Below are 15475 nucleotides of genomic sequence, written 5' to 3' on the forward strand. Positions count from 1 at the left end.
AGGAAGGAATTTCAGGCCAAAAAGGAGAGTTCTGAAACTTCAGTCGTACCTACTAGGCCAATTTTGAGGAACTGTCTCTTAGAATATTTCAGTCAATGTTGGTTTATATACCCAACATATTGCCATTAACTGCTTATTGAGTTTGAGTACATATTTTGAACCCAAAATGTTTTATTTCTCCAGGATACTATCATATAGATAGTAGTAATCTCCAAATATACGTTAGCTATAGCATGCCAAAGAGCTTCCCATAGGCTCACTTTATATCAGCAATCACTTTCCCTTCTTTCCACCTTTCATTAATTTTTACCCAGGTTATCCTCTTTGGGGTAGAACTGTTAGCTCCAGCAAGAGGACTGATCCATAAAGCTAGCAGCAATTTAAATATGGTCAATGATTTCCCCCTTTATCTTGTGTATTATATAGAACAGGGTTGGATAAATACAAGCATATTGGCTTGCCTCATTAACCAGGTAAGAGAGAAACAGAACCTATTAATCCCATTTTTAAAAGGGTAAATAAAGAATGATCTGTATTATTTTAGCAGTGTGGGCAGTAGTACCTAGATGCGTTGTCATGGTATCATGTTCAGCAACTGATCCATGTCCCATTAAAACAGGATCAGGCAAAGAAAAAGAAAATTTTTAGAAATATAGAAGTTTCTATAAAGCGCCTGTATCATTCCCACAATTTTCCCCCCAACACATCTCAACAATATGGCCAATAGTGATCTTCCTGTAAGTCCACATATATCATGTTTTAACACACATTGATTCAGCCTTGAAAACCATCTTTTTAGCCTTCTATCACGCTCCAGTTTTGTAAAAGCAGGGTTTAAATTATCCATTTCAGTTTTCATTAGTCCACATTTTGTGGATGAGGATGTAGATGATGTCCAATGGTCTGTAACTTGTTGGATTTCACTTTGACTTCCTTAATTAGATGACCGACATCCAAATTCCTCTTGCTGTAGGCCTCAAGTAGTGGTTGAGGTATTTGCATCATTTGCCAGGTATGCAAATCCAAGAACAAACAAGAAGAAAATGTGTGTCTCTCTTAGTCAAGACTCATTGTTATTTACCCAGAAGGAAGGGTAATGGGCCAATGTAATCCACTTGCAACTGAGACTAAAAGCAACCTTTTCTGCTGACAAGCATAAAAATTGTTAGGTACATATCCAGCTCCCGAGGGAATCAATGAGATGCATATTTTTTGCACACATTACTGCACTACTTGAATGCCTCCATGCCCTCTTATCTCCTGTTCCCCAAAAGGCCGCTTCCAAAAAGAGAATAAAGGCTTCCATTTGTTATTTCTAGTCCTTTTATGAATTCGTAAGGAAAATTCATATCTATGTCTATGTGATAGACATAGATATGCCCTGCTTTGATTATCCCTCAAGTCCATAAAGTGTCCCATAACATACAACCCCATGTAGGAGAGCTTTATCTTCCAGTCATGTAAGGCCTGTATTTTCAGACCATATTGCTAGTCCATTAGCTTCTGTCTGAAAATAGGTAAAAATTCATATTATGTCATTGTCACTATCTGGGTCCTCTGATGAATAAGGAAGACTGTTTTTAATTCTTCCTAATTAAATACTAACAGTGGCTTTGGAATATTATTTCATCACTTTTACCTCAGTTTACTCATTCATAGAAAGGGAATTCTTACTAAACAGTATTGTACAGAGTTTTCCAGCTCTAAACTTCTGTGATCTTATTAAAAAACCATAACATATTTCCATTTGAATTTAAGGTACATAGTATGGTTTGTGGTGTGAGTGTGTGTGAGTGGAGAGTTGTGTGTGTTTGTGTCTGTACACATGCATAAATACTGCTCTTTTTTTCTTAAGTAAATTTTTATTGCTCATAATCCAAATACTTTATTAATTTTTTTTCAGCTTTATTGAAATATGATCGACAAGTAAAAATGTATATATGTATTTAGGTTGTGCAATATGATTTTTATGGTGTGTAACATGAAGTTAATATATGTATACACTGTGAAATGATTACCACAGTCAAGCAAATTTAAACATCCACCACCTCACATAGTTACTTTTTGTGTATATGTGGTGAGAACACTTAAGATCTACTCTCTTAGAAAAGTTCAAGTATACAATAGAGTATTCCTAGCTGTAATCAGCATTCTGTAAAAGACCCCCATAACTTATTCACTTAATACCTGAAAGTTTGTACCCTTCGACCAACATCTCCCTATTTACCCCACTGCCCAAACTTTGGCAACCAACATTCTACTCCCTGATCTTATCAGTTCTATTTTTTTTTTTAGATTCCTATCAGTTCTATTTTTTTTTTTTAAGATTCCACATGTAGGTGAAATCATACAGTGTTTGTCTTTCTGTGACTGATTTATTTCACTTAGAGTAATGTCTCCAGATTCATCCATGCTATCATAAATGGCATGATTTCCTTCTTTTATATGGATGCATAATATTCCATTGTATATGTGTTTTTATATATACATATGTATATATATGTACATATATATCATATTTCTTCATCCATTCATCAATCAATAGACACTTAGATTGTTTTCCATATCTTTCCAATGGTGAATAATGGTGTAATGAATATGGAAGTGCAGATATCTCTTCAAAATACTGATTTTATTTCCTTTGGGTAAATACCCAGAAGTGGGATTGCCAAATCATGAGGTAGTCCTAATTTTAATTTTTTGAGGAACATACGTATCATTTACCTTAACGGCTGTACCAATTTATATTCCTACTAGCAGTGTACAAGGATTCCCTTTTCTCCACATCCTCTCCAACACTTGTTATCTCTTGTCTTTTTGGTAATAGCATTATAACAGATATGAGGAGCTGTTGTGGTTTTGATTTGTATTTCCCTGATGATTAATCATGTTGAGCACCTTTTCATGTATTTGTTGGCCACTTGCGTATCTTCCTGGGAATAATGTCTATTCAGTTCCTTTTCCCATTTTTTAAATTAATTTTTTTTTGCTATTCAGTGTATGCATTTCTTATATATTTTAGATATTAACCCCTTACCAGATATATGGCTTGATAGTATTTTCTCCCTTTCCATAGGTTGCCTTTTCATTTTATTGATAGTTTTCTTTGCTCTGAAGAGATTTTTAGTTTGATTTAGTCCCATTTATTTATTTTTTGCTTTTGTTGCTTGTGCTTTTGGTTCACATACAAAAACTCATTGCAAAGACCATTGTCAAGAAGAATTTTTCCTAAGTTTTCCTTTAGGAGTTTTATGGTTTCAGATCTTAAATATAAGTCTCTAATTCATTTCAAGTTATTTTTTATGTATGGAGTAAGATAATGGCTCAGTTTTATTATTTGCATGTGGATATTCAGTTTTCCCAACACCATTTATTGAAGAGACTATCCTTTCCTCAAGCAGTATTCTTGTTGTCCTTGTCAAATATTAGTTGACTGTATATAGTTGGGTTTATTTCTGGACTTATTCTGTTTCGTTGTCTGTGTGTCTGTTTTTATGCCAGTACAATACTGTTTTGATTACTAAAGCTTTGTTATATAGTTTGAAATCAGGAAATGTGATGCCTCCAGCTTTGTTCTTCCTTCTCAAGATTGCTTTGGCTACTCAGGGTCCTTTGAGGTTTCTATGAATTTTGGATTGATTTTTCTGTTCCTGTGAGAAAACCATTGGAACTTTTATAGAGGTTACATTGAATCTGTAGATTGCTGTGGGTAGTATGGACATTTTTAACAATATTAATTCTTCCCAATCCATGAATATGGGATATTTTCCCATTTATTTTTCCAATTCCTTTCATCAATGTCTCATAGTTTCCAGGGTACAGATCTTTCACCTCCTTGGTTAAATTTATTCCAAAGTATTTTATTGTTTTTGATGCTATTATAAATGAGACTATACTCTTAATTTCTGTTTCTGATAGTTCCTTGTAAGTGTACAGATATTCAAGTGATTTTTCCTGAAACATGGCTGAATTAATATATTAATTATAACAGTTTTTGGTGGAGCCTTTAAGGTTTTCTATATATAAGAACATGTTATCTGCAAACAGGGATAATTTAACTTCTTCCTCTCCCCTGGAGAAGAAGCATTTTATTTCTTTTTCTTGCCTAATTGGTCTGGCTAGGACTTCTGGTACTATGTTGAATACAAGTGACAAGAGTGGGCACCCTTGTCTTATTCCTGATCTTAGAGGAAAAGCTTTTAGTTTTTCATTGTTGAGTATAATGCTAGCTATGGGTTTATCATATATCCCTTTATTACATTGAGTTTCCTTCTTTTTATACCTCATTAATTGAGAAATTTTTTAATCATGAAAGGGTACTGAATTTTTCAAATGCTTTTGATGCATCTGTTAAGTTGACAGTGGAGTTTTTATCCTTCATTCTGTTAATGTGGAGTTTCACATTTATTGATTTGTGTGTGTTGAACCATCCTTGCATCCCAGGGATAAATCCCACTTGATCATGGTGTATGAGCCTTTTTTTTTTTTTTTTTTAATGAGCCTTTTAATGTGCTGTTGAATTCAGTTTGCTAATATTTTGTTGAGGACTTTTGCATCTATATTCATCAGGGGTATTGGTCTGTAGTTTTCTTTTTTTTTTTTTTTTGTGGTATGTGGGCCTCTCACTGTTGTGGCTTCTCCTGTTGCGGAGCACAGGCTCTGGACGTGCAGGCTCATCGGCCATGGCTCACGGGCCTAGCCACTCCACTGCATGTGGGATCTTCCCCAGACCAGGGCACAAACCCGTGTCCCCTGCATCGGCAGGCGGACTCTCAACCACTGTGCCACCAGGGAAGCCCCTGTAGTTTTCTTATAGTGTCCTTATCTGGCTTTGGTATCAGGGTCATGCTATCCTTTTAAAATGAGCTTGGAAATGTTTCCTCTTCTTCAATTTTTCGGAAGAGTTTGAGAGGGACTGGCATTAATTCTTTTTTAAAATTTTGGTAGAATTCACTACTGAAGCCATCTGCTCTAGAGTCTTCTATATTGGGAGGTTTTTTTTTTTTTTTTTTGCAGTACATGGGCCTCCCACTGCTGTGGCCCCTCCCACCACGGAGCACAGGCTCCAGACGCGCAGGCCCAGCGGCCATGGCCCATGGGCCCAGCTGCTCCGCAGCACGCGGGATCCTCCCGGACCGGGGCACGAACCCGCGCCCCCTGCATCATAAGGCGGACTGTTGGGAGGTTTTTGATTATTGTTTTACTCTCCTTACTCATTGTTGGTCTGTTCAGATTAATTTACCACAATCAAATACAGAAATTTTACACTTTACCCTCCCTTCCCCCACTTTATGTAATTGATGTCAGGTTTTACTTGTTTCTATTAGCAAATTTCTGTGGTATTACTTATTCTTACTAGTTCTGTCTTTTAATTTATATACTAGTATTAAAAGTGATTTACATGCCACCATTACAGTATACAATAGTCTTTGCTAGTATTTATATTTAACTTAGCTCTGAGAGTTGTATTTCATATACTTTTATGTCTCTGGGTGGTTGTAATTGCCTCCAGGACCTTTGTCAATATTTCTGGTACTAGGTCAAGGGTTAGCTTCATTGTTTGAAGACAGCTGGCCTATTATAAGGTGCATGGATGCATGTAGTTCTCTGTAGGTCCTTGGGGGTCTCCCATTAGATCACTGGGCTAGTCCCTGGATGGGGGACTGCTTCCAGACCATAGCTGTGAGAAGTGGAAGCCAGTTTATAAGTGCCCTTTCAACATCTGCAGTTGGATCAATGTCAAGTGCCTACCCCCAGAGACACAGACATATGTGTCCCTTGGCAGGTACCTGGGTGAGCAGGAATACTCTCTGATTATGACTGTGAAGGGTTGGAGCTGGGTTACAGGACTGCTTCAAGACCTGTAGTCAGACTGAGGTTGGCAGGTACCTCCAGGAGCTCAGATGAGCATGTCTTCAGGTAGGTTCCTGGGTGGGCAGGGAGTTCCCAGCCTGAAGCTGCAAGAGACTGGAACAGAATTACAGGGCTGGTTAAGGATCTGCAGTCAGACGGAAGTTGGAGGGCTTGCAGTGGGGTACAAATGGGCATGCCTCCTACCTGGTCCCTGGATGTCCAGGACTATTGGCCAAGAGCATCTGGAGTCAGGTCATGGGTCACCTAAGGGTCCACAGCCGGGATTAAGGTGGGCGAGCCCTGTTACCTGGGGCTTGGAGTGGTGTGATTCCTTCTGGGTCCCTTGGCACATGGTGCTGGTGGCTAGTTCAAGACCAATAAGGCTATAGCCAAGTCCAAAAGGGCACAGGGCTGTTTCTGGGTCAGTAGCTGGCACCACAGTCCGCCAGCAGCAAGTCTCCTACTTGAGCATGGGCCTGCCTTCTAAAAACAATCCTCCAGAATCCAAATATTTTACAGTGAAATGTAACATCTGTTGGAAAGTTAAAGTCAGAATCTAAGTGTTAATATCTATAATGTAGCTTAATAGACTTTCTGAAACACTTTAGTACAACAATGTGCTATCTGTGTATCTGAATTTGTGCCCCAAACTATCCACTCAGGACTTTTAAAACTTCTTTCTGGCCTCGCACATATGAATTCACTTTTGTCCTATAAATTTATTTATTTTATTTCTTATCTGTCTGTCTTTTCCTTTCAAAAAATGTTGGTATTAATATCCTGTATGAAATTAGCTTATCTAAAAGAATGAAGATAAGTAAAAAAAATTAAATGACAATGCAATTAATTCACAGAAAATGTCTATTTCATTTCATTCATAATATCTAGATCATTTTTAAGTCTAGCATTTCATGTTGGTAATTATCATTTCAATTAAGAACTTACTTTGAATTAACTTCACTTTGTAAATATATTTTAAACTAAAAAGGTCTCACATTTCATAAAGTTAGTTTGGTGAACATTTGCCCCTGTTTCCAAAAGTTGCATGGGTGGGAGAATGTTATTTCATTTTTGAGCTTTAGTTCAGTCACATTATATTCTCAACACCACTCTTAATTGTGTATGTGGGACACTGTCCCTGATGCATAAAAAGTTTTTCCATTCCACAGATCTCTCATTCCAACTTTAAATTGCTTTGGGAACGGGGGAACAATTACAACTGTTGCATAACAAATATTTACTCTGTCACATCTACGGAATCTGACGTTGTTGAACCTGACCTTAATTCAGAATGCTGGCATAAATACTAAGAAGAAATTAACAGGTTCTTCTAGGAGGTGGAAATAATTTATCAGTATAATGTAAGCCTTGAATATCATGACACTATACCTTTTCATTCTATAATTAAAACTATTATTAAATACGGATTTAAAATATGAACAGCATGAGGCAGTGCAGTTACTAATTTTTTATTAGCAAATACAGCTGTGATATGTTATTCAGCATACTTCGGGAGTTTATTAGAAATGCAGAGTCACAGGGCCTGCACCAGACTTAGTAAAAGAAAATCTACATCTTAACAAGATACCCAGGAAGTTTATATACATATGAAGAATTTGAAAGACTGAAATAATTGATTCTTCATAAATCCACCAAGGCAAAAAATTCTGGGTAGTTCTTGGTGGGAAAACATGGTATAATAACTTTTGGTGTTGTAGCCCAAAGAGCTCTAGACTTCATTGGCAAAGATCTGAGCTTCAAGCTCCACTGTTTACTTATAGGCTGGATTATTTTGGCCATATTCTGTCTTTCACATTTGAAAAAAAAATAGAGATAATGAGAAGATTCATTTTTTTTGTAAAGTATAAAGTGCTACACACACATACACAGATATATATTTAAGCATTATTACTGTTTTCTCAGGTTCACTTAAATAAATTACGAAGAATAATTTTGAAGCCACAGAATAAAACAAAAGAAGAGAGACTATTTTTCTTCAAAGATCTCCACTGTATACTTGCAGAGTTAGTTTACACACTGGTCTTGTAATGGGAAAGACTACGAGATCAACAACTAACTAGACCTTTGAACAAATGTTAAATTGCTGTGTATGTGGTTCAGTCTACTATGATAAAATGTCTGCCCTATAAAAATACGCAATTTAACACATTGGATGGAGATCCAGGGTGTCAGGCAGACAAACAAAAATGCATAAAATCGAACTTGCTTTAAAATTTTCAAAATTTCTGTTAAACACTGAATCAAAATTCCAGTCCTAGTTGAGTTGTCTTTTGCCTTCCCCACTACTCTGTCACTGAGCCTGACTAAATGAAGTCAGGTTTGTCATCTGAAATATTCTAAGGCTTTTAAAAACTCAACTTAGGGTGTCTTCAACAGTGGGGAAGGTTGCTTCTGAATTTGCGTCTGATCCTAGGTAGATCTTCAAACATTAGACACAGGGCATTGAAATCTCAATTTCCCAGTATCATTTTATTCTAGGCGCAGACATTCTTGAAGATAACTGAATGACAGAGCTTCAAAGAAAACATTCTTTCTACTTCACTCTAGAATAATGCCTATCCAAGAAATTTGTTACATTTGTTGTTATTTGGCAGTGAAAATGTTTTATGTTGGTATTCCTTTGACATCCTGAAAGCTGGGACATGGATAGAGTAAATAAGACATTTGTGAAAGAATTCATTCTTCTGGGACTCTCTGGTTACCCCGAACTTGAAATTATTTTCTTTGCTCTAATTCTAGTTATGTACCTACTGATTCTAATTGGCAATCGTGTTCTGATCATAGCAAGCATCTTTGATTCCCGTCTTCACACTCTCATGTACTTCTTCCTGCACAACCTCTCTTTTCTGGATATCTGCTATACATCCTCCTCTGTTCCCTCAACTTTGGTGAGCTTAATCTCAAAGAAAAGGAATATTTCCTTCTCTGGATGTGCAGTGCAAATGTTCTTAGGATTTGCAATGGGGTCAGCAGAGTGTTTCTTCCTTGGCATGATGGCTTTTGACCACTATGTGGCCATCTGTAACCCTCTGAGATACCCCGTCATCATGAGCAAGGTGGTGTATGTACTGATGGCTTCTGTGTCATGGTTGTCTGGCAGAATCAACTCAATTGTGCAAACATCTCTTGCCATGAGATTGCCTTTCTGTGGTAATAATATTATCAGTCATTTCTTATGTGAGATACTGGCCGTTCTCAAGCTAGCTTATGCTGATATATCCCTCAATATTGTTACCCTAGCAGTGTCAAATATGGCTTTCCTGGTTCTTCCCCTGCTGGCCATTTATTTTCTCCTATATGTTCATCCTATACACCATCTCGAGAATGAACTCAGCCACAGGGAGATGCAAGGCCTTTTCCACCTGTTCAGTGCATTTGACGGTGGTAATTATGTTTTATGGTACCATCTTCTTTATGTATGCCAAACCGAAGTCTCAAGACTTCCTTGGACAAGACAATTTGAAAGCTAGAGAAGGACTTGTTTCCATGTTTTATTGGGTAGTGACCCCAATGCTAAATCCTGTAATCTATAGCTTGAGAGACAGGATGTAAAAGCTGCTGTAAATATTTGCTGAGTCAGAAATCTGTGAACCAATAAGACCAAAGGGAAATGTGGGTGTTTAGTATATAAAGACTAGACATGGCATCATTGGCAACCATTGACAACCTTCTTTGGGGAAAGCAAAGTTATATAGAGAGATTTTTATTCTTTGTTTCCACTATCTCAGCTTAGCTACAATCCCTGAGAACAGTAGTCTGTTACAGACTCAGATTCCAATAGATTTTGATCCATATTTCACAAAGGCAGTCACTTTAGAATCTTATCCCTGGTGATATCTGAAATGAGTGTTTTTGATGTACTGTCTGGCAACACAGTGGAAAATATCACACATACTCTTCACAAATAGTGAGGCAGGAGTATAAATTCTGTTCCATCACAAACCTTAATATTGGGAAAGTTATTCACTTTTTCTAAAATGTAGTTCTCTTATTTGAAAAAAGAGAGTAATTAAACACTGCTCTCAGTGTTATTGTAAAGATTAAGTTGTACAAAACACCTGGCATAGTGCCAATTCATATTAATTCCCTTTGTAGAGGATGTTGTTTGACTTTTTCTGTTGACCCAGAATTTAAGTATTGAAGTGGAGACTCCAAACTAAAGATAAATGACACCAAGTAGCACTTTTTATTTTTTAAGCTACCAATTGTTAGAGTCAGGCATCTCTCCCTTGTCTTCCTACTGGTATCAACCACCACTCTTCCTTGCCTCCTCTCCCCACATATCTATATAAAGTAAACATCAAGAAGGGGGAAGGTAGAATCAAAGGAGATTTATACATCATGGGAAATGCTCAGTGAATGGTGGGAAGTGTTTCACTACTGTTCCTATGAAAGAGTAGGAAGACTGTTCTTATCCAAGACAAGTAAGGTAGTGCTGCAAAACCTGTTGAGGTTTTGGGTGTCTACAAAGAAGAACTGACATCTGGCTTGATGATTAGTGGCTTGCTGAGCTTTTTCTCTCTGGGCTGTAGACTAGCAGAAGAGCTGCTCTAGAAGAGGGCTGGAGGATGGGTGTCTTAGGGCTGAAAATAACCAGAAAGTTTTTAGTTTGCCTGAAATATTTCTTTTGACTCTGAAAATCTGAAATTTGTGACTGGGGAGAGAAATTCATTTCATCATATACTCCAGTGAGTTGAAACTCCTCAGTAAACCTATTATAGGCTTTTTGGATGGTTGGTTTGTTTTGTTTTTTCACTTTGTGTAGATTATTTTTCCATGGCTGAGCACAGCATATCATGGGTCCATATCACCAGCCATTGTGACAGCTGATTTCAGCCTTATGGTACTACCTAAATTTTCTCTTCCCTATTGGTTTTGGAGCCATAGTATGACCCCAGACCTCCTACCTGAGAACTGTACTCCCTGCCAATCTACATCCTTGGGTAAATCCATGTTTTTGATCTATGTGATCTGGTCACTAAAATCCTGCTGCCTGTCTTCTGTCTCACCTGGGTCGGAGTGTTGTCACTGCAGCAAACCTCTAACTGTGGGTCCTCTCCTCTGGCTTGTATCACAGTGGGTGCTGCTTTTGGTTCTATGTAGACAGGCATGTACCAAACCCTTTAGGTGAGGCTTTTTAACTTCTCCCTACTCCACTGGGATGAGCCCTACATTTCAGTCTGATCCAAGTTTGATTCTTTTCAAGCTTTGACCTATGCTACCAAGGTTTTAGCACGTGTCTGTATGTTCATGGTTCTACTTCTAGAACCATGGTCCCAGCCAATTCATTAACACCTTAATTTTTTCCCCCCACAAAGCAAAGGGTGCTAGCATCTCATATGCATGTTTATATCAAACTGAATGCTTTATTTACAAAAATTGATTAAAATTATTCTTTCTGTTGCTATATAAAAAGTTGGCACTATGTTGCTTCAATTTTGACAAGTTCTGCTCATGTTGATGAATGTCCAGAAAATTAAGTGTTAAAACTAATCTGCCCTCCCAAGAAATTGAGAAATCTCAAAAAGATTGTTACATGTATTATTTTGTGATAAATAATAGATATTTTAGAAATTCAAAAAACTGTGGAAGGCTATAAAGAAGAAAATATTGTTACCACGGTTGCTACCTCCTACAGGTGACCACCATTAACACTTTTATTACTTATCTTATTAATTTGGAGTTTAAAATTAATCATTTTAATATTGACTTATTTTGGTGCACTGTGGTACATTTGAAGTTGCTATTTTGAAAGTTTTTTTAATGTGTGTAGAACTCATTAGGTTTCACAGAATAAATTTACTACATAGAAAATGAATTTACTATAGCAGGTGATATGATTTTTTAATTTCTCTTATTAAATTATATGTCCCTCCACCCAAATCATATTACCTGCTGTCAGTGTCACTGTACATGTTTCCTCAAACTTTTGCAGCTCTGGTTTGTGTGTGCATGTGTGTGTATACATATATAAACTTTTAATTTTGGAAAATTTCAAATAACCATAAAAAGAAAGCTATATGATGAAACCTCATATACCAATCACTCAGTTTTAAGAATTGCTAGCTCATTGTTTCACCGATATCTATACCTACTCACTCCCTTTTTCCATATTTTTAAGCAAGTATTGGATATATATGTGTGTGTGTAAATAATTTTTATTTTGAAATAAGTTCAGACTTATAGAAAAGTTGCAAGAATCATAGAAAGAATTTTCCTTAAGCCTTAACCCAGAATCTTCAGATATTATATCTTACCACATTTGCCTTATCATTTCTTTATATATATATGTAAGTATATTAATATATATGTAGAGAGAGAGCTGTTTGACAGTAAGGTACAGATATTATATCTCTTTACCCCTAAATATTTCACTCTGTCTTTCTTAAAAGCATTCAAAGACTTTTTTTTTTACCATAAACAATATAATTATTGACATGAAGAAACAATACTATTTAATTTAGCAGTCAGCAAAAAATGACCCTGGGCCTTGGCTTGCTACCTACATTTGTGTGGTCCATGAGCTAGGAATGATGTCTACATTTTTAAACTGTTGAAAAAATTAAAAGAAAAATAATACTTCATGGTACCTGAAAATTATTGGAATATCAAACTTGAGTGTCCATAAAATTTTTAAAGACCTTTTATTTGGTGATAATTATAGACTCATAGAAAATTACAAAAATAGTATATAGAGTATCATGTACCCTTCACTCCACTTCCCCCAATTTTGATACCTTATATTATAGAAGTACAATATCAAAACCACAAAATTGACATTGGTTCAATGCTATTAACTATACTACAAAACATATTCAGTTTTCACAATTTTCCATGTATTCATATGTGTGTGTGTGTGTGTGTGTGTGTGTGTGTAGTTCTATGCAATTTTATCCTGTGTACAGATTCTTGTAACCACCACCATAATCGAAATATATACCTGTTTCATAACTACCAGGAAACTCCCCTTTTGCTACCCTGTGATGGTTAATTTTATGTGTTAGTTTTGCTAGGCTATGGTACCCCATTGTACATCAAACATCAGTCTAGATGTTGCTGTGAAGGTAGTTTTTAGATGTGATTGACATATAAATCAGTAGACTTTGAGTAGAACAGATCACCCTCTGTAATGTGGGTGGACCTCATAGAGTCAGTTGACAGCCTTAAGAGAAGACTGAAGTCCTCAGAAATGGAAGGAATTCTGCCTCCAGACTGTCTTCAGACTTAAGACTGCAAGGTTGACTCTTGCCAGAATTTCCAGCCTGCCAGCCTTCCCTGTAGATTTTAGAATTGCCAGCCCTGACAATCACATGAACCAATTCCTTAAAATCCATCTCTCCCTCTCCCTCTTACTTTCACTGACTCTCTTTATCTATCTATCTATCTATCTATCTATCTATCTATCTATCTATCTATCCACATCCTTTTGGTTTTGTTTCTCTGCAGAACCCTGATGAATATATACCCCTTTATATTTGCACCCTTACTTGAGCCTGTTCCCTGAGAAGGTTTCTCTTCTCCTTCTCAGTAGTCATAAATAAAGTTTGAATTGAACATAGCATGCTCATTTATTTACATAGTGTCTATCACTGCTTTCATGCTACAATGGCAGAGTTGAGGAGTTGTGACCGGAACAATATGGCCTCCAAAGCCTAACGTGTTTACTATATATTGCTGTATAAAACCATGAATTCATACTGATACCTCAAATTCAATGCAGCACTAGTAGTTGCACTCTGTCTTCCCTTTTTTATATCTGTATCTTCTACCTCTAGCAGTGAGATACTTGCAGGGAAAAAGAGTGCTGAGGAAATAAAAATCACCAGTGAATATAAGCCAAGAAATTACCAGAGATCACATAGGCCTGGGGACCATTTTATTTCTTTCCAGTCAGAGTAGAAGACCATGTCTTTGGGGTATGGCATGTTCAATGGAGTGCCACAGGGGTAACATCTTGTGGGGCTAAAGTATCCTTATAATAAGGGCTATTTTAGATTTGTCTTTAAAACTGTTTTTAAAAGTCTAGAAAAGATGAAGCTAATCTACAAGTAACTTAACTGGCTACCAGAACAAAGTAAAACATTCTAACATCCTTTAAAGGAATATGACAAAACCCAGCACTCAACAAAGTCAATTTCACAATATCTGGCATCCAATAAAAAATTCAAGTTATGCAAAGAAGCTAGCTAACATAACCTAGAAAAAATTCAATCAATAGAAAGAGACCGAGAAATGGTAGAGATAATGGAATTAGAGGACAAGGAATTTAAGTGGGTTATCATAAATATAATAAATGTGCTAGATTTAAAGGAAAACAGGAATATAATGTGGAGGAAAATGAAAAAAAAAAAAAGACCAAGCACCATTTCAAGAGGTAAAACAAATAGTGCCTTAAATTTTTCCTGGGTGGGGTTAATAGAGTAGAAACTGCAGAAGAAATGATCGGTGAGCCTGAAGACATAGCCATAGAAAATATCCTAAATGAACCACAAAAACTGAAAGGACTTAATACAAGGTGAACAGAGACTCAGTAACCTGTGGAAAATATCAGACAATCTAACATACATGTATTTTTAAGTCTCAGAGGTAGAAGAAAGAAAGAGGAGAACAGAAAAACTATTTGAAGAGATAATAACTGAACATTTCCCAAACTTTATGGAAACTATAAATCCAAAGACCCAAGAACCTCAGGATGACAAAGCAGGAATATGTGAAGAAAATCTTAACAAAAGACGTCACCACATTGCTGAAAACCAGTGTTACTCAAAAAAATGTAAAGCAGTCGGGGGGAAAAACACACAATAAGTATAGGGGAATAAAGATAAAAAAATAATACAGACGTCCTGTCATAATTTATGCAAATCAGAAATCAACAGAATGATATCTTTAGAGTGGTAAAAGAAAAAAAGTCTGTAAACCAGAATTTAATATTCGGTAAAAACATCTTTCAAAATTAAGCCGAAATACTTTTTCAGAAAAGATGTAAGCATGTTATATCTTTTTCCATCTTTATAGTTTTAATCTATCTGCATCTCTATGTAAAAGTGGGTTTTGGGGGACAGTTTTTTACCCCAGTATGACAATCGCTGTCATTTAATTGCTATGTTTAGAATATTTAAATTAAGTGTACTTATTATTTATTATGATTTAGTTATACCTGGAATTAGTCTACCACATTTCTATCTCATTTTCTTTGTTTCCTTTTTGCTCTTTTTCCTACATTGTTTTGGATTATTTTTATATTTTTGTAGGATTCCATTTTATTTTTATTGTTACCTTATTACCTATGCCTCTCAATTTATAGTTTTTGTTGGTTGCTCTAGAGGCTGAAGTTTACATTTTAAATTTATGACACTCTGTGGTCTAATAATTTTTTTTTTACCGTTTCATGTATAATGTTTGAAGGTTAAAATGGTATACTGTCATTTCCCCTCTCATTTTTGGTGCTATTTTTGTCATATTTTTACTTCTCTATATATATTTAGACCCCACAATTCTTAGTTATTGCTTTTGTTATGAATGTGTCAAATTTACACTTCTTAAGTGGAACATAGAGTGCCAGATGGTGAGCCATGGTTCAACAAAAGACCACAAGAGAAAT

General features: G+C 36.2%; 1 protein-coding gene across 1 annotated transcript; it reads left to right on the forward strand.

Moving 5' to 3' along the window:
• The first annotated feature begins 8425 nt into the window (after window positions 1-8425).
• Window positions 8426-9472, forward strand: LOC132522812 (olfactory receptor 13C4-like). Its single transcript, XM_060153362.1, is given in 5 exon segments — window positions 8426-8483; window positions 8486-8509; window positions 8512-9161; window positions 9163-9419; window positions 9421-9472. Coding segments are annotated over 5 exon segments (1041 nt in total).
• The last annotated feature ends 6003 nt before the right edge of the window (window positions 9473-15475 follow it).

This window comes from Lagenorhynchus albirostris, chromosome 7, assembly GCF_949774975.1.
Source record: "Lagenorhynchus albirostris chromosome 7, mLagAlb1.1, whole genome shotgun sequence".
Lineage (NCBI taxonomy): Eukaryota > Metazoa > Chordata > Mammalia > Artiodactyla > Delphinidae > Lagenorhynchus > Lagenorhynchus albirostris.